We start from the raw sequence: 19,118 nt of genomic DNA on the forward strand, positions 1-19,118 counted from the left end.
GTGGTTTGTACCTTGCGCGCACCTACTGTTTACAATCATTTCACAAAAGAAGTGAAACACATTCCATTCATTACATGAAATGATTAGTTTTACAATATGACTGTAATATGTATCTATTTTGGGAATAATTGCTTTTGAAAATCTGTTACCTGAGTATTAGAATCAAAAAGCTATCCTTACAACTGGTGTTCGCAAATTGCAATGATCTACTGAACTAAAAACCTGAATGGGTCAACTTCAAGAATGAAGCAGAGAGGGCATGACTTACTGATAACAAAAACAGAAAGAAGAAAAAATTCAAACAGTCTGAACCTCAATGCCTTGGAAATAATGTCACTAAACACTTATGCACTAACAAGATTGCGTATCATAACCTGAAAGGGATCAAATGCTGGTATGACTATAGACTGAAATTCTTGGGAAACACAATTCAAAGTATGGTAAGAAAAATTCCACTATCAGCTTGATGGGATCACAAACTAGACTAACACTATCTACAACCACCTCAGTAAAATTCTAGCATTTCTGGAAGTCTTTGGAGTTGTGGGAAGAATCTGATAAAAGCACCCTCTCTGACAATTTTAATCCCACTGTCCTGAGTTGCAGAAGGTGGCAGGAGATCCTGAAGGAAAGAAATGGGGACATAGTGTACTTCAGAATTAGTAGGATCCATTCTAAGATTCCATTCCTATGTTTAGCTACCTTAACAGCGGAATTTTTATTTCCTAGTGTCCTTGCACTGTCTCTCTCACTACTAGCTAAGCCTACTAGTCCTAGCCACCATGGAGTTGAACACTAGATCTTCCCCTCCCTTCTGCAGTTGTTTCTTATGTATTTGAAGATACTTAGTATTCAAGTCTCCCCTCATCAAATCTCTGATCATTCTCACTGTTCTCTATCTCCTACTGAGTCATTTTTATTAGTGCTTTACCCAGAACTGCACATAACATTCCACCTAATGCTTTGCTAATGCCAAATTGTCTTACACACCTGACCGATTACATTTTGGTCTATCTTTGTTTACACCAGAGAAGTAATGCTGTTGGTAGGAGTGAGAGGTGGCATTACAACTTGTATTGGGTTTGTGTGGCAAGGTTTTGGTAGGTGGGATGGGCGAGGATACAGGAGTGGCTTCTGTAAGAAAATGCCAGAAGGTTCCCTCATGTCTGACAGAGCCAATGCCAGCTGGCTCTAAGACAGATCCACCACTGGCCAAGGCTGAGCCCAGCAGCGACAGTGAGAGTGCCTCTGGGATAACAGAATTAAGAAGAGGTGAAAAAAACCCCAACTCTGCAGAAGAACAACTGCAGCCAGAGAGAGAAGTGAGAGTAGGCAAGAGAAACAGCTCTGCAGACATCAAGGTCAGTGAAGAAGGAAGGGGAGGAGGTACTCCAGGCACTGGAGCTGAAATTCCCCTGCAGTCTGTGATGCAGACCACGGTTAGGCAGACCATTCCCCACAGCCCATGGAGGTCCATGGGGGGAGCAGAGATCCAGCTGCAGCCTGTGCAGGACCCCATGTTGGAGTAGGGGGATGCTTGAAGGAGGTTGTGACCCTGTGGGAAGCCCACGCTGGAACAGGGTCCTGGCAGCTCTCCTGTGCCCAGCCGAGGAGGGGAGCAATAGAAGGGCTTTGGTGGGCACCTGGCACCCAGCCAGAGTCAATGCACCACAGATCTTATTTGAACATTAAAAGATTAGAGGTTTCAACTGTTCAGAAAGAGAGAGCAGGGAGAGTGGGAGGGAGATCAAAGAGAACATTACAGACTACAGAGTAATAGACAACTTACAGGACTTTGACTGGTAAAATTAAACTCAAGAGTATTAGTGAAAATCATTATATATCAACAAGCATCACAGAGAACATGGTGAAATGTTAAGTCTGTGACTGGATGAAAAATTGTTATCCCAAGTTATTCCCCCAGCGCGACATTTATTGTTGAACTCGTATAAACCTTCCAGAAGACTTGTAAAATAATAGATGACAAATGTTAACACTGTGACTACAACAATGAAGTAGCATTATGTACCAAGCTAAAAGTCAGTGACTATGTAGGTTGTTCTGGTGTTTTACTTTGTGTAAACAGGCTGTGACTACAGAATATTATTAAGGGCTGAAGCTTTGTTGTGCCAATTCGCCAAAACTTAAATGCAACAGTCAGTAGAACCAGAAGAGCAATGTGAAAAGTATTCATAGAAGCTGGAAAGTAAGGACATCCTAAAGGTGCATAAAAAGCCACAGTGTATAAACCAGATATAAATTATTTGTACATACCCACGCACACATGTGCGAATAGGGAAAAGGGAGAAATATGTTAGCCAAAAAGATACAGTTCAACAGAATTTACAGAAGTTGTTAAAAACATTCAGTGAAACAAAAAGGCTAACAGGATTTAAGACAAAAGATAAAAAAAAAAAAAAGGAAAAAATGTAGCAGGGAAGCTCCAAGTGAGGCACTGCTCTGTTCCTGGTGGATGTAGAAGTTAAAATTATAAATCCATCCTGCATTTGCAATGAGGCTGAAGTTCATATCCATCTTATGCAACCCTGTTGCTAAAAAATTTATAATCTAAGTGAGGGATCTGTAATAAACAAGGTAGCCAGGTTAAAACACTGGTTCCCCATGAGAAATGTACACTCACATTAAACCAAGGAGTTGCAAGTCTAAACTAGTAAGACCTGCTGAGGAGCACTGGGGAGTGAACTACTTATGGAACAAGTGTTAAGAGGCATATACCTGAGGGCCTAGGAGAATGGGCTCAAGGCAGAAGAACAGAACAAGAGGTACAACACTTAACTCCTTGGCAGGGATAAATATTGTAAACAATTTCCAACCCTGTCCCCCATATACCTGAATCTAACTGAAGTTGCCACCTTCTCTTCTGCAACCCCAGAGAATGGCAGTGGAGAAGTATGGGGTCTCCAAAAATACAGCTTGTGCATGAGGGGTCAGTAATCAGACAAAAAGAAAAGAGTCAGCAGCAGTGACTAGTGAGCAATATAGGTTTTTCTTCTGGACCCATATTCTATATGATGTTACATATTTTTTAATTCAGCAGCTTTTCGGTAAATTTACATATAGGTGTATGAGTATTTTCAACCACACTCAGTTGCTAAAAAAGTTTTTTAAATCACAGCCGCAAGCTGACAAGAAAGAATCAGAGAAGTAATTCAAGTCCTTTTCAACTCATTTATAGAACATTTGGTACTGCTTTCAGATTCAACTTCCAGCTAAGAAAATGATTCTTAAAGGTAAGTTAGTCTAGGTTCAGCTATATTCTTCCTCACAAGACTATTAGTAAGGGACAAAAGCAAAGTATTAAAATGTCAAGAATCACTAAAATAAAAATTTTCTTTAAAAAACTTTTCTCCATTGTATATATGCACTATGGTACTGTGAACCACAGAAATTTAACAGTGTTTATGGCTTGAACACTGTTAAAAATGACTGAAGGACTTTTTTCCTCTATAGCAAACTTTGCAAAGAAGCAACTGCTCACCTAAGTCCACCCCTCCCTGAATATGCCTACTAATTTGGACTGTGACAGGAACTTGAGATAAGATAATGGTAGTACTATTGTCCAATTATCCCAGGAGAAGAATACAATGCTAATGGTTCAGACAATCCAGGTGCAAGCTGACAACGTGCAACTAACCGCCCAGGTGGTGAGGGCCCATCCCACACTTCAGGCTACAAGCCGGGTGTTGAACAAGATAAGGAGACAGGCAAATCCTGCAAGGTAGGGTAGCGTTTCTTTTTCCTTACACAAGTGACTCAGCCGTGATAACTCCCCTCCAGGGAAGCACCAGGACAATTCACACATAGCCTGAATGGGCCATAATGGGCCATAATTGGCTCAACTCCTCTGGCATAACAGACAGCTGTAATGCCTTAGAAGGTGTCAAAGACTCATGAAATGTCCCGTGATCCAGTCCAGTATTACATCATCCATTGTAAAACTCCCCGCCCCAGGTGGCCTAAGCCCATTAAAAGACATAGGGCACTTTCCTTAGTGCCACAGACTTCACTCAACACACAGGCTTCTTCCCTCACTATCCTGGGCTTCCCTCGATGGACCCAGACTGCAACCATCACTTTCCGAGACTGGAACTCTCATCACTGAGAAGACCACAAGAAGAGGATCAGCGGGACACTGTCAGAATCTACAGAGTGGTGATATTTTTTTCTACTTAATCTGTCTCTCCGTCACTCTCTTTCTCTCCCTGCCCCTCCTCCCCCTTTTTCCTATTTCTTTCTATCTTTCTCTACCTCACATTTACTGTTAAATAAAATCTGTACTATTGGACTTTGCCATATGGTCTTGTTTGTACCTTAATTCAGGCAGAGGCATCTATCTAATAATTTTAAGAACCTGATCATAACAGGCAATCTTAGATTACATCAGCATATACTATTTTAAAACAAGACTCATAATACAAGCACAGGACAGTAATTACGAATTTCTTCACTAAGATGCAATTATTTAATACTGTCCTTTATCCTTGATGTTCAATAATATCCCAATAGTTGACTTTTTGAATGCTAGCCAAAGCTCTATTACAGAAATATTCAGAAATTCCTGTCAGTTTTCAATCACAAAACACTAGCATATTTCCAAAAAAACCTCTAAGGAGGAAAAAAGTATTTTTGAAGAACAAAGATTTAAGATCAGAAGAATCCACTATTGTTATGTGCTCTGAGATGCTTTTCAGAAAACTTGGCATTACTTATTACTTTGTATGCTTATTCAAGCAGCTGCAATTGATCCTCCTTGCAGCTCTGAGCTGTGTGCTTCAGCAAAGCACAATACTTGAGTCAGAGCCGTAGCACTAAAGAAACAAGAGGTGGGCTTACAAAAGTGAATCTCCTCATTAACTATATTATATGTATCATTTGGGTCAAACAAAAGAGCAGTTTTAGTATGTGCAATCTGGACTGCATTCGCAGTGACGCGGGATACTTAACTGTGAGGTGCATCACATTCTAGAAGTCCACAAACATACACAGAACCACAAAATACGATGCCCTCCAAAGCGATTTACATGCTATACAGACAATCATCAAATTCTGTGTTTCTGTTGCCTCTTATTAAATACTCAGCCTTCTGTGCCATTCTTCATTTTGCTTGTGCCTTTTCAGGGCCCCTCTTCTTCTCTTTTGCTTGCTTTGTTATTTGGTTAACAGACACGACAACTGGTGGTGACTCTGCTCAGATGCTGAGGACACATCATGGTGCAATCTGCAGAACCACTCCAACTTACCTCAGAGCATAAAAAAGTTCAAGCAAGACTTCATTAAGTAGAAGGGTCATTTGGCAGCAGTATCACGTTACCAACTTAATACTGCCATGTATGAAAGGATAGGGGATCCATACAGGCAAAAGTTCAAGAAAATCAGAACCTAATAGGAGTCTGGAGGTAGTAAAATTTATGTATCCCATACTACACAGAACTGAAGGATATGTGTGAATGAAAGTACACAGTGGAGACCACCATGGAGATTTAGATGTACATGCCCTGGACGTGGGCACTGAGACGTGGGACAACCCAGGACAGGTCAGCCTTCAGCATTATTCCATGCTTTCTGTAGTAGGATATGGAGCAATGGACATGGCACTGGACAGCACCCTGTATGATTATCTGATCATATGACCACCACCACAGCCAGTACTGCCTGCGCCAGCACTGTTCACCCAGGGAACAGGGTGCTGATGATCCATCAGGAACCATGATCCACACAGTGAGTCCTTCAGCCAAAACAATAACAATCATGCAGGAATATTTCTGATGAGAACTAGAAATGGAAGGTTTGAAAGAACAATCTCCTGGTTTGCTTGTGGGAGCATGAGTAAAGCATTTCCTCGATGAAACTGTAGGAGGGTTGCTTGTGATCCTGCAAGGCCTGAGTAAGTAACAGAGACTCCTATCACATCACACCACACTCCCCCAAGCTGCAACATCACCCAGCCTTCTACCCACTTCCAGCCCTGACTGTCCCTTACCTTCATAAAGCATAAGCCTCTCCAAGTGCTGGAAGTTTGGCCTTTTGCCTCATGTACACTATGTGGTCTGTAGTAGACCACCACTGCCTATGCCTGTGATGTCTTCTGAGGTCTGCAGAGATCACTTGTAGGCACACAGCTACATACAATGTCGTTCAAGCAAGGACATGGTAGGGAAGGCAAATAGCGTGCTTGCCTAAAAGGCATGGATGGTTGAGTTGGGATGGAAGGGAGCGAAAGAAAACAACAGTACTAGCACTCCATTGTTTTTCCCTATGTTATTAGCAACACAGCAGAAGACCACACTTGTTGGTCCACAGTTCTCACAGTCTAATTTAGGAAGCTCAGAGTTCCCCTTGGCAATGCAGCCACTGAGAATACCCCAACTTGGATGGCATTCTGTATGTCCTGTCCACTGACAGAGGACTACGCACACGTCTGGAGAACTGGTCCCTGTATTTCTAGTGAGGACAGAAAGGGCCATCCACATTGTCACTTATTAGTAATGCATTAGTTAGGCTAAGTTATTCATTAGTAATGAGTAGTATTTTTAATAGCAAATGAATCCCTTAAATGCTTTCTGGCATTATCTTACAGCAAACCTATAGTCTTCAGATCCCCTGTACAAGTCTCTACTGCCTGATCTACCAGAGTGATAGCAATAGGTGTTTGCTAACATCTGTGGAGATGAGATGCACAACAGGCAGCAAAACCTCTGCTGGCAGGACTTTGGAGGTTCTAGCTGTCAGAAGAAAGATGAGATGTGGGAAAGCTGGATTACACTCCAGATCCTGGATAAAAATCAGTGCTATCAGATGTAGACTGATATTCATTTATTACAGCCATAAATTCTTCTGGCCCTTTCTTCAGCTTCTTTAAGTCTGGTCCTAATGAACCGTTCTTAATTCCAGTCTGTACTCTTTGTTTACTCTACTTCAGCCCTTTAGCCTCTCAAATAAAGTTCTGGTATCTTTGTCTCACCAATCTTCATCCTTCTCAGGGGATTTCAGTCTCTTGCTACTACTGCCCACTACTGTTAATACTGACATTCACAGAGTCGCAAAGAAGAATTCTGCATAATAAATAAGTATCAAGACAATTTTAGCTTCATAAATGTTAATACATTAAAAATTACTTTGGTTGTTTACATTTCAGAAACTGGGAGGTAAGTGAATTTGTTTTAGTGTGGAAAGTTAAAGATGCTTTAAACTTGAGAGAGAGAAAAGGAGGTGTAACTGTAAAATGGCAACAGATACATTCTGATTTTATCGAAAGCTTTTGTTACTTACCACTGGCTTGGCTATATTAGAAAGAAGTGCTTCCAGTGCTTTTGTTTCTTCATCCTTTTCTTAAAAAACAAAATCAAAGCAAACAGAAAGTACCCATGAATAGCGTGCAGTGACTTTACAGTGAAATATCTCTTCAAAATCAGCAACTGCACACAGATGAAAGTATTTACAAAATAGAACACCTTGCTAACTTGCATTCGTCTAGGTAACATAAAACCAAAAAAGCTCCTGATGAAGTTGTTAATATAAAACTATTTCTAAATCTGTCCTATGATTTATGGAATACAGAAAGCGTGGCTATATTTTATTAATGTATAACTTTAACTACTGCTCTGGAGAACTTCTGATCTTGGATGAGATATTTCCATAGATTTCTCTTTGGATGTAGATGCAGTCAAGTTGTAGTAGTTTTAAATATGTTATTGCACATCATCTGGAAGCCTACTGGTAACACTGCTGGCCTCCCTCAATTGCAAGGGAAAGAATCTAAGATCTTTTGTTTCAGCTGAAGGTATTGCTGAGTTTCAAAGGACTCACAGTATATAGAAAGTGTTTTATGTACTCTCTTTTACACAATATTAAAATTTTATTATCTTGATAGAGTACTACTCAGTTTTGATAGTGTGGTCAGGGATTTTTAATTCACTTAACCTTTAGTTTAAACTAAACATAAAAGAAAAACAATGACTGACAAAATTCTTTAAAAAACAAATTCTTAAAAAAACAAAACAGATCAAATCTATTTACAACTTTGTTTCTAAGATGGTTTATGCTGTTGAAACTAATTAAATGCTTCTCTGACTTCTGTTTGACAAGTCTAAGTCTCAGTATGTCTCCCCAATGCCTCCTGAATTAAATAATTTTGAAAAGTGGACTTTTTCATTTCTTAAGTAAAATACTTCTAAAGAAACCATTAACATAATTTTTGTAACATATGTAAGCAACAGTACATTTTATCACCTGTGCCTTGGTAAAGTTAGCTCACAGATCAATACCAACTAACAAAGTAAACTGAAGTCAAGACTCTGGAGCTATAGTGACAAGTATTCATTGAAGTTTGGAGCAACAGTTCCCAACTTCTGACTTCAGGCTGTATCTCAGAGGTGGCATTTGGTACTAAGTTTTCACAGGGTATCATCTACACATACTTTTAAACAGCTCTCATAGGCTGAGATTTCCTGGTTTTGATTAGATGTACTTTTGTCACAGTCCCTTTGGTTTACAGCCATCTACTATACATTGTCATAAAATTATCATCTCAAGGCAAACTTCAGCGAGTGGAGAAAAACCACGATTTTTTTCCCCCTCAACATCAGCAGTTACCAGTTCCTATTCTGAGAAAACTGGTTTTGGCTGTGATAACAAGCCTTTGATGTGTTCAGAATCTGAAGGGCTATGCTAATGACCTCAAAGTTGCATAGTGACACATCTTCAGATTTGACAACAACTGTACGACCAAGACTCAGTGAATTCAGTCTATCTGTGAGATCACAAGTGAAATAAAGATATTAATAATAAACACACTCCCTATGGCAGTGTCCTAGAAAATATGAACTCCCATGGACTAATGTGAGGACAAGTCTTTTCCTACAAGGGCCCTTCAATAAAGAGTAGGTAGGGACAGGCATTATACAGATTTCATACAACAGTAGTATCTCTTTCACAAAACATTCTTCTTTAACAAGTTGAATGTAGGTTTCCTATATCAGACACCTGGTTCTTTCCATGTTTTCTACAACATCAAGCAGGCCATCAATATTCAGTGATTCCTAAAAATGCAAGAACCAGTAACTCTGGACAAAGCAGAGATTTTTCTTTAAACACTGTTATGTTTATGAAGTATGACTGATAATATTTTCTCAAATTTAGATGGAGACTTCCATGTCAGTTGTTTTTGTTCTCTTAGGCCCATCACTCCAATGTGATGAGCAAGCCAATTGCCCTTTAACTCCACTCTGGGTAAGGCAGTGCAGTTACAGGCTACTTCTCAACTGCAAGACTGTCTAAGTGTGGTGCTCTACAAATGCTATGCTCAGTTGGACGCTGAACTTGCATCATATATTTATATGTGCATATATATATATTACTTTTGATAACACTTACCTTCTACTTCTGTGTCCGTCTGAGAATTGCTTTTTCCTTTACCCAAAGACTTGCTTTTGGTAGAACCTGTGCTTATACCACCTGCATCTTGTCCTTTTGTAAGTCCATTATGTTCACTTGTAGGAGAAGGACATTTCTGAGGAGATGATGGAGGACTGTTTAACCTATCCTTCTGAGTTCCATGTCGATCTTTTAATTTTTTTTGTAACCTTTCATACGTTTTACTAGACCTTTCATCTCTAAAGTTAGATCTTCCATGCGCAGGCAGAGTATCTAAATGAAAGAAGAAAAAAGAAATCATTAAGAACAGAATGTAATTAAAAATCTACTTACAAATGCTATGTGCGTAAAATGCGCACTTGCGTGTAAAATAACATCTCTACTGCTATTTGGAAACTCAAGTGTCCAGCAGGTAACCTGATATACACTAACTGGAAATTAACGTTAGGGGAGAAAGTGTTATCTTCCTTTTTTTTCTACTTAAAAATTATTCTTCAAATGTTTCTATAATCTTCCTTAAGCTGTAAGGTACAGAATAAAGTAATCAAAAAAAAAGTGATACTTTATTCACTGGAAGAGGTTTGATCTAATGCCTAATAAAAAAAATCCACTGGTTTTAAGTTTTGGAATGCAACTACAGCTCTATTAGTTTAATGATGCATCAGCAGAAATCAACAGGGAAAAAGCCCATAAAAGCATAGAAACATAGAATCTGTGACCTATAGGGCAGTGGAAAGACACTAAAGACAGTATGGCAAAGTCTGGAAAGTGCACCATACCTGTACACAGTAACCCGAGGCATGACTGCAGTATCATCAAAGACTCATCTCTAACTTAGAAGGTGGTTTTGGAAAAAAGTCAGTACCAGACTAATGAAAATATTAAACTGCAGACTGGCAAACTTTTCTGTCCAATTCTAACATTTGTATTAATTTCGTCTTTATGCTTAGAAACAGGTTACTGACTCAAAACTTTAAAACTATGTGCCACACGGCACCAAGTCTTTCCTCAGTGTAACCCTGCTAACAATAAATAATGAAAGCTTTAAAAAAAACCCAACATCCTTCAAAACCAGCATAGAATTTGCTCATTTTCAGGTAAGTCAGATCAGTCTGAAGAATAAGTCCATTATTTGTTATTCCTTACATGCTAGGAAGTACTGAAAACATGATCAAATAAAAAAATCCTTACAGAATAAAAATAAAAAAACCTAGAGAACTTATCAGTTTCTGGTTTGTTGTGTGTTTTTTTTTTTTTTTTTTTTTTTTTTTTTTTTTTTTTTTTTTTTTTTTTTTTTTTTTTTTTTTTTTTTTTTTTGCTTTTTTTTTTTTTAGGATCAGCTTAATTCCCAGGAAGTTTGACAGAGGACTTCTAGATGTGATTTTCACAATCATTAGAAAGCTCAGTGCTTCTGTTAGAGAACTACCATGCTCTATGAGCTTCTGGGGGTTGGTTTGTTCAGTTGTTTTTTCCCCTTAAATTTAGATTTTTCATATAGGAGCATATCTGCAGGCTTTCACTTTTGAAAGGCATAGTCAGAGATCTAGAATTAAAAATTACACCTGTAGCAAATAAATAACAAATTACAGCATTAGTCCTCTAATTTCCTAAACCCAAAGGCATCTTACATATATATTGAAAACAAAGCAAACGTAAAACATCCCACTTTATCAATGTTTTTACATTAACAGTTTAGCAAATTATCACTGAATCCATATTTAAAGAGATATAATCTGGCAGCAGAAATCTGGAAAAATATTATTTCATTAAAGTATCCTTTATATTTTATGCATTGAGTTATCACAATTCAATCTCTTATTTTAGCAAACTAAAAGCAGACAAGTGCCATCAGGAAATCAGGAAATTAATAAAACTACAAATAAGCACCCAAAGAGCATCTAGCAATGTACTGTTATCAGAGTAGCATCAGAAGAAATAAAGTACAACTTGAGAACAGAAAAACACTAAGAATTCCAGGAAGATCTAGACATTGGTATATTCTTTTCTGACCACTTTGTACATCATTACTATTTAAGCAACTATATGTAGGCCATCTTTAGGTTATTTTAGTAGCATCATAGAATGCTGAGCAGTTGTGTTTAGCCTCTCCTTCCACAGTTTCTAGCTTTCTCTAAAAACAGCAACCTAGAATTGCTCTTTGAAAGCCTTTCAAGGTCGGCACCTGCCTTATCTAAAGAAAAGCAAGTCTACCAGAAATGTAAATATTAATCTAACAACCCGACCTGAGTTAGGACACACATACACTTTTGCCAATAAACCAGATTAAAGGCAGATGTCAATAGCACTACCAAAGAAAGTTTCAACTACAGTATTAAGCTTAGGTTAGTGGCACCTGATTATTCAAACTGGACTTCAAAGGGACATTCAATTAAATACATAAAGTTTTATGAAAAATGGCACACTTTTTTCTGTAATCAATACTAAGATTTCCTATTTCATTCTTGTCCTAGTTTGAGCAGCTGGGAGCAGTTCATCACAGTGTGGGTGCACCCTCTATGTCATTTCCCAGGAACTGTTAACAATAGACCATTTGCAGCAGCTGCCCAGAGCACACCTGACCCCTCAGGCTGTAGTTATGGGCAATGTTAACTCCCCTCCAGGGAGTCATTAGCACCTCCACACCCAGCCTGAGGGGTCGTGTCTGCTAACAGGACACCAAGGATTCCAAAAATATCTCCTGACTCACAACCACCCACTGTGGAACTCCTCGCCCTGGGGGAGGTACTGGGCATTCCCACTTGAACCTGAATGTATATAATCCTGGGGTCTTGGTACCACTGGTCGGATCCAGAGGAGGACCAGAACCTCGACCAGACTGCAACCACCACTCTCGACCGGACTGTGACGAGCACTCTCATCAACAGGTTTTCCCCTCCCCTTTTACTTTGGACTGAGGGGGACCATGTGGGGCTCAGCACGGGGGCCAACAAGCACCATTCGGTTCATGCCCCAGGGTGCTGGGTTATACATCTGGGTTTTGTGGGTTAAAACCAACTGCTTGTCCATATAATTGTATTACTGTATTATTTTTTATTAAATTGTAACTCTGACTTGTGGTCTCTCTTGAGTTGGGTTCATTTCTCTTGCCAGTTTACCTTTAAACCAGCACAATGCTTCAAGCAGGATACTTGCAAGACATGAGCTCTCGGAATAGCGCACAGGTATGGATTTAAATGTTGAACCACTACAAACACTTTCCACATTGCTTTCCTGGGTAAATCTACAACTGATACACATAAGAAGTAATCTGCATATTTAATGGATCACTGAAAAGACAAGTCAAATAAATTAAAAGAGCTCCTGGAATAATAAGCTTCAGTAAAATCAAGGCTGGTATCCTCATAAAAAATTCTGTGTATGGCTCCCATTCAAGCTATAAGTCTTACTCGATAAAGCCTACACAGCAGCATAACAGACTCTGGAAATGAAGAGAATATTATTCCCTTTGACAGAACTTGCAATATTTGATGAGCTACTTACCCACATCCCCATAGACTTGTGAGGTGTGATACTGCGGAATGTACTGTGTTGCCATGTCACCAGCTCCAGTCACAGGTGAGTACATGTGACGTGGTGGAGGGGGTATCATGGTTGGAAGAGGAAGGAAGCTGGGCAGTGGGGGATGTGGAGGCCTGTGTATTACTGCGTGACCACCAGGATGAAATTCTGGAGCCTGGGGAACCACCACAACTCTTCGAACACCGTTATCCTCAATAACCTGCACAGTGAGAGACACCACATACCAAAAGAGAAATGTCAGTAAGTTTCTACAGACACTTAAACAAAGCTAGGAATAGTAAAGCCCTTAAATTTGAGGAAAGGAAAACAGAAGAGCTCAAGAAAACTGATGTAGGACAAATAAAGGGCTATCTACGTTACGTGTATTAACTGCAGCAATGCCATTAATTTCTCAGTGCGGTAGGGAAAAATACTGTTAAAAAAATCTCACTGTAACAACGTCTTATAAACAGCCAGGTATGTTTATGGCACGAGTGTGGCTTCTCCTTAGGGTACCCCATTCCCACCCTCATTCACATTGCTTGTATGCTACACTGCTTCTAGGATTTGTTCTACAGCATAACAACTAGATTGCTTCATAGAGTGAGTTGACAGACCTTACTCCACAAAAATAGTGAGAAAGAATAGCGAGAAAAAAGGCAAGCTGTGTGGTTATTGTTCTGTTCCCAACACTAACCCAGGAGGCACTTGCCATACTGCCCCTTTAGCATGCAGCAGCCACTGTCTGCATCAAACTGTTAGCAAACAAACCAGCAGGGTGGTAGTCAGCCCTCTCAAGACTCCTTCACAAGTCAAGGTAGTTCTAAAAAAATCTTTTTTTCTTCTCCCCCATCCTCCTGCCTGTTCAAATGTCTTGCACCCTTAAGGAAACCACATACTACCCAGAAAGTGGGGGCCTTTGTGGCAGCCTCTGCTAGACTCTGTTGTGCAGAGGCTTGAGAAAAATTAGCAAATGGGAGATGTGATGGGTCTGATGGAAAGAAGGCCCAAGGGCACAAATTGTACAAAGTGCTGAAGCAGAAAATGCTTTTCACAAAATGTATTTCTGGTCCAGTCATCAACTGGACCAGTCATCAACTGGACCAGAAACAACCATATCTTCCTTGAAGTACTTCACATCATTATTCTCTCTAAATGTTTGGATCAATATTGGTAAATTCACAAAAATACATGACTGTTGGTGACAGCTAGAGACCTACAGACATCTTGGCATAATTTGACTTGTGTGTATTATGGTATCAGTAACTTTAGTGTATGGGATGCCAATGAATAAATTGTTCTTTATTTCTTAGTAAAATGCTGTAGAATAATGTCACAGCAAAAACTGCAATGTAAGTTTTTGAATGAAGCATTTATCCAGAAAAGGGGGAGGAGAACGGAATATCACAACCACATTCAATAGCAGGGGAAAATGCAACCCTATGACATAAGTTTTCACTAACATTTGAAATAAAATGGGGACATGTACACATACATCAATGAACATCCTTGTGCAACAGGAGCAGAACAATAGATCAAAACACTGCCAAACTGCTTTCAGCTCCACTGTTTAAGCTTAATGGTATTATGCTTGGCTAGATTTAGTCCCGTGCCCTGGCGTGAACGCTTCCACCAAGTCCATGACAGAAAGCTGCTTAGAGGATCAATCATTGGTTTTACCATGTCTCCATTAGAAGTTGGTGTGCATCTGATACAAGTGGAATGGAGCTTCTGGTTTTGTTTTCTCTGACAGCAATCTAATTCGTGTACCCCAAAACTATCCTGCTAGCTGAACCAATAAGTGAGGCAAGTGCGGTAGGTCTAGGAGACTTTCAAAACTTCACCACCGTACTGAGAGAGCGCTGTAGAGAGAGCTGCATGCTTTTGGTGTAATGGTAAAGTGAAGATCTCTGTGCATATGCAGTAACATTCAGAAGACATAGAAATACGTACATAATGGAGCTAATCCTACTTTATTTACATAAATAGAGTTGGAAATTAATATAAATTACCTAAGTGAACACTATTTTAAAACACATGTATATCACATGTCTTTAAAATTATTTTCAGTATACAGAAATCGTCCTGTATTGTGAAAGAGTAATTTCACTAAAGACAACACTACTCATATCTGTGTAACCACAGCTGTATGGTATCCTAAAGGCAGAATTTATTAGCAGCACTACATACAACTAGAACTTCTGATGTCCAATGAAATTCTGTAAACATTGAAATGCAGTTTTAATTAAGTCCTTTTTGCTTACAACCCCCCCAAAACATTGCAATCTACTATGATTTTATGAGCAGATTCAGATTACGTAGGAAGTAGCTTCCATTAAAAAACAAACAAGCTACTGAGTTTATAACTTGTTTCCCTGGGTCTGCTAATAGCCTAAGTACCTCAGAAACAGACACCCTATTCATAAGAGCAGGGACCTTAAGTCTAATAGTGTAAAATTAAGACTTTGACAAGTCTGTAACAGTGTTTCTAGATCAAACAGCTACTCAGTGGTAGGCCTCGAGCGGACAACTACACAGATAAAAACCCTCTAAACAGCAGTAAGAGCATCATGCCAAGTATATAATTTTAAGTTAAAAAAGTAAACAAGCTCTCTATTATCCTAATTGTGCTAGCAAAACGTGGTTCTGGCATAGGCCTGTTTCGTTGAGTGAACCAACCAAACATCACTAGAAAACTCATTAGACTGTCAATATAGACAGCTTAGAGAGGATGAATAAAGATGTGCTTTGTTTCAGAGTTTTACAACTGCAGTTCCAAAAGAGGAGGAAGGGAAAAAAAAATCACCTTATGAATTGCTTTTTAGTTACGTGATATAAGAAAAATAAATCTTTAATTCAGTAGTCATCCCCAACTTCTAACAGAGGACAGTATGCTGTATCACTGCCAAGCAGGTATTGAAGCAGGCAGAAGCATAATAGAACTAACTGAAAATGGATAGACAAAGGATGGTTATGCTGAAGTTGTTCTTCCAGGTTGACAGCTTTAGACATTTAACTGGTTCCCAATTTATCTGAAAATACAACTGCAGCTGCTGAAATTTAAAAATATATTATGCCTGAAGAAACCAGCTAAGTTACTTTGCTGGGACTGCATTACGTTCAGGAGAACTCTTAGCTCAACAGACTTGCCTGTTTGCAACACTACTATCAAATCTTCTGGCTTGTAACAGGAACTTCCATCATAAACCTCAGTGGCTGCTATATTTTGTCAATAGCAAACACTTCAGAAGGCTTATAAATGATTAGTTTTCCTGGACTATGGTACTTCTACTCAGACGAAAACAGCTCATCCACCTGTACTGCGCTGAGCAGATGTGAGGCACCTTCAGTCTAAAAGTCTAACACAACACCTGCTTGCACTAACAAACTCCAGTGAAAGGTTAATGGACAAGCCTCAGCAAGGTCCAGCCCTTTAGCCTCTTTGCTTCAAATTGTTTTCAAAGGAAGGATAAATGAATTTTAAAAACATTATTCAGATTGGCACAGGTTACACAACTTTTTAAACATGAAGTACTTCATGTTTAATTAATATTTAACTTCATCAACTGAAGCTAAATATTCCAGAAATATGGTAAAATTCAGAATTTCACTTATCTCAAAATTTCTTTCCGTTCTTTAAAAATTAATTCTAATAGGAATCAAGACTTTTTACTATGACCTAAAGATAAATGGATTTTCCTGATTATTTATAATTCATTTTTCTTCTGCCTGTTTGGGACTCAACTATGAAGTACACATAGAATCAACTTATCAGCCAACTTTCAAAAGAAGAAAGATAAAATCACAGAGTACTACTCTGCCTACCCTAACAGACTTTTCTTTTGCCAGAGAACAATTTTTTTTAATGCTGTTTAGATAATAAGTCCAACATCTGCTAGACACTGTGGGCTTTTTGGTCGGGTTTTACAAGTTGTAGTCTCTTCTTGGCGTACACCATGGGATGCACACCAAGCCAGAGGTAGACTGATCACAACAACAGAATGTCTTGAGAGAGACTTACATCATGGGGAGTGGCATTCTTCTGTTCTAACTTCCAGGTCTGACCTACTAACTCCTCAACTTGTTCTCAGTTGAGGGAAAGAAAGAGACACCATCTAGGAGGCCACACACCTCATTATAATACATGTGTCAAAAATAGCCAAGAGGAATCATCCTTTTAATCTACTTTAAAGGATGTCCAGGTTATCTAGCTCACATTTAATTTTCAGGCATCTAAATTAAGAATCATACAGCAGTGAAAAAACGAGAGCCCCATTTTAAGGTAAGTGGTAGAAACACCTATTATATGTAAACTTTTTCCCAATGGACAGCTGACATTTTTCCATGTTGTTTGCTATAGTTTTTCAACTGACCTGTTTTACTCCTCATCGGCAGGGAACTTCCCAGACATGAACCATGTACATGTATAAAATTATATTGCAGGCAAGAGAAAAAATCCACTAACACAGAAATCAGTACAGGTCCTACACAAGGAGCTATTTGGGCCATGTTTGTATTTTATATTCTGAGGGCATCTAGTACATTAGGAGTCCGAACTCAACAAGGAACTGTGCTTGTTATTGTCATGTACGTAGTTAATATATAACCAAACAGGCACATACACAGCATAGGAAGTCTCCCATCTCAGAGACATCATGGGACATCTCCCCTTGCTTACTTGCTTGATCACAGTGATTCTGAAATCTGACAAACTGTTTTCCTGAATTAGCTATTATGATTCTACTCCCATAATTTGCATGAAAAGAAATAAAATAAGAATCGAGTGAAGTGACATACCTGTGGGGCATATCCAGGAGGCACATAAATTGGAGGCACTGAACCATTTGGGGACATCATTGGAACCTGAGCAGGACCTAAGCGGGTTACAGAAATATTCAGTACAGCACCATTTAATAATTTGAGAAAGCTGAAAGAACATACTGAATAGCAAAGTCTCAGTGAAAAATATACAAGATAACATGGATAAACAAAGGCAATGAACTGTACAGACAGAATTACAGCAAAGGGCACTCTTTGAAATCTAAAAATCAGTTGAATCGAAACAAGCTAAAAAAAACCCCACTGGTAGATATTTCTCCCTTTTCTGTCAATAAGCTCACAGGAGAGCTCATGTCAAATCTTAACAGATGACAAGTCAAAAGAAGTGCCCCAAGATGAAAAGACAACAGAAGAGACTTTAAAACAGAAACAAATCAAAAAGATATTTGAAACAAATTACTGAAAGCAGTTAAGAGTTACAAGGAAAAGTACTTAAAAAATTGCTATTCTGTTATTATGGTCTTTTCATCTAAAGTAGTGTCAGTAGCACAGCAGTGGGAAGTAGCAAACTGGTCACTAACTTAAGGTCCCAGGGAAAAAGCCAGTGTATTACCCACTGGGAAGTCTACTCCTACTAACAGGAAAAGTCATGATACCGTGATGATCCTTGTACCATGCAAACCATAAAGAATGGAGTTTGGAGGCACTTAGATGAATATGACACAATGGTAATGTGGTAAGATGGCATTTGTAGATAAAGTATTGCCTGGAAAATCAGATACCTTCAAAGAGCACAGGGACGCTGTCACATACTTGGGTTTTCAAAAAGCTTTTGACAATGTCCCTCAAAGACTCTTAAAGAAGCAACTCTTGCCTCTGGTTAAAAAGGGAAATGGTCTTTTAATGAATAACTGATTTGAGAACAGGAAATTAAGATACGTAAATGATCAGCTTTCAAAGTGGCTTGAGTGACCAAAGAATTCCCACAGGCACCCAAAGAACCTGTTCAATGTATTAAACAAAACTTCTGGAAAAAAAAACCAGGGAGGTGACAAATTGTTGTTATGTTCTCCGAGAGCTGCAAAAGATCTCATAGTACTCAATGACCAGATGATAAAAAACCAGAAGAAACAGTGTTGATAAATGTGAAGTGATGCACCTGGGCAAAATTGTAAGTATTTATTTACAGCAATAAGCCAAAAATTAGATGTAAATAAACATACTGTGCAGCTACTACATATATTTTGAAAGAAATACCAGCCATGTGTTGTTTAGTAGCATTCGCAGAAATTAAAATTCATAAGTAACAGAACAGAGAACAAGCAGAAAACATCATTATGCTGTGGTATAAATTTACACTGTACTTTCAATATCTTGAGTAATAGGTTTGTCTCCACCTTTCAAAAAGAAAACACAGAACTAGAAAA

General features: G+C 38.8%; 1 protein-coding gene across 10 annotated transcripts in view; it reads right to left on the reverse strand.

The window, feature by feature from the left end:
- Nucleotides 1-19,118, reverse strand: part of FNDC3A (fibronectin type III domain containing 3A) — a 118,094-nt gene that overhangs the window by 35,427 nt on the left and 63,549 nt on the right. For 9 of the 10 annotated variants that reach the window (XM_027721305.2, XM_027721309.2, XM_039382937.1 and 6 more), the window contains 4 exons: nt 17,710-17,786; nt 12,895-13,132; nt 9,394-9,666; nt 7,291-7,349 (listed from right to left, as the gene is read on the reverse strand). In XM_027721305.2, the coding sequence (XP_027577106.1) occupies nt 7,291-7,349; nt 9,394-9,666; nt 12,895-13,132; nt 17,710-17,786 (647 nt within the window). The remainder of the gene's footprint in view (nt 1-7,290; nt 7,350-9,393; nt 9,667-12,894; nt 13,133-17,709; nt 17,787-19,118) is intronic. The other variant, XM_027721314.2, reaches the window with a different exon arrangement.

Source organism: Pipra filicauda, unplaced genomic scaffold, assembly GCF_003945595.2.
Source record: "Pipra filicauda isolate LSUMZ 115617 unplaced genomic scaffold, ASM394559v2 scaffold28_size6257848_pilon, whole genome shotgun sequence".
Lineage (NCBI taxonomy): Eukaryota > Metazoa > Chordata > Aves > Passeriformes > Pipridae > Pipra > Pipra filicauda.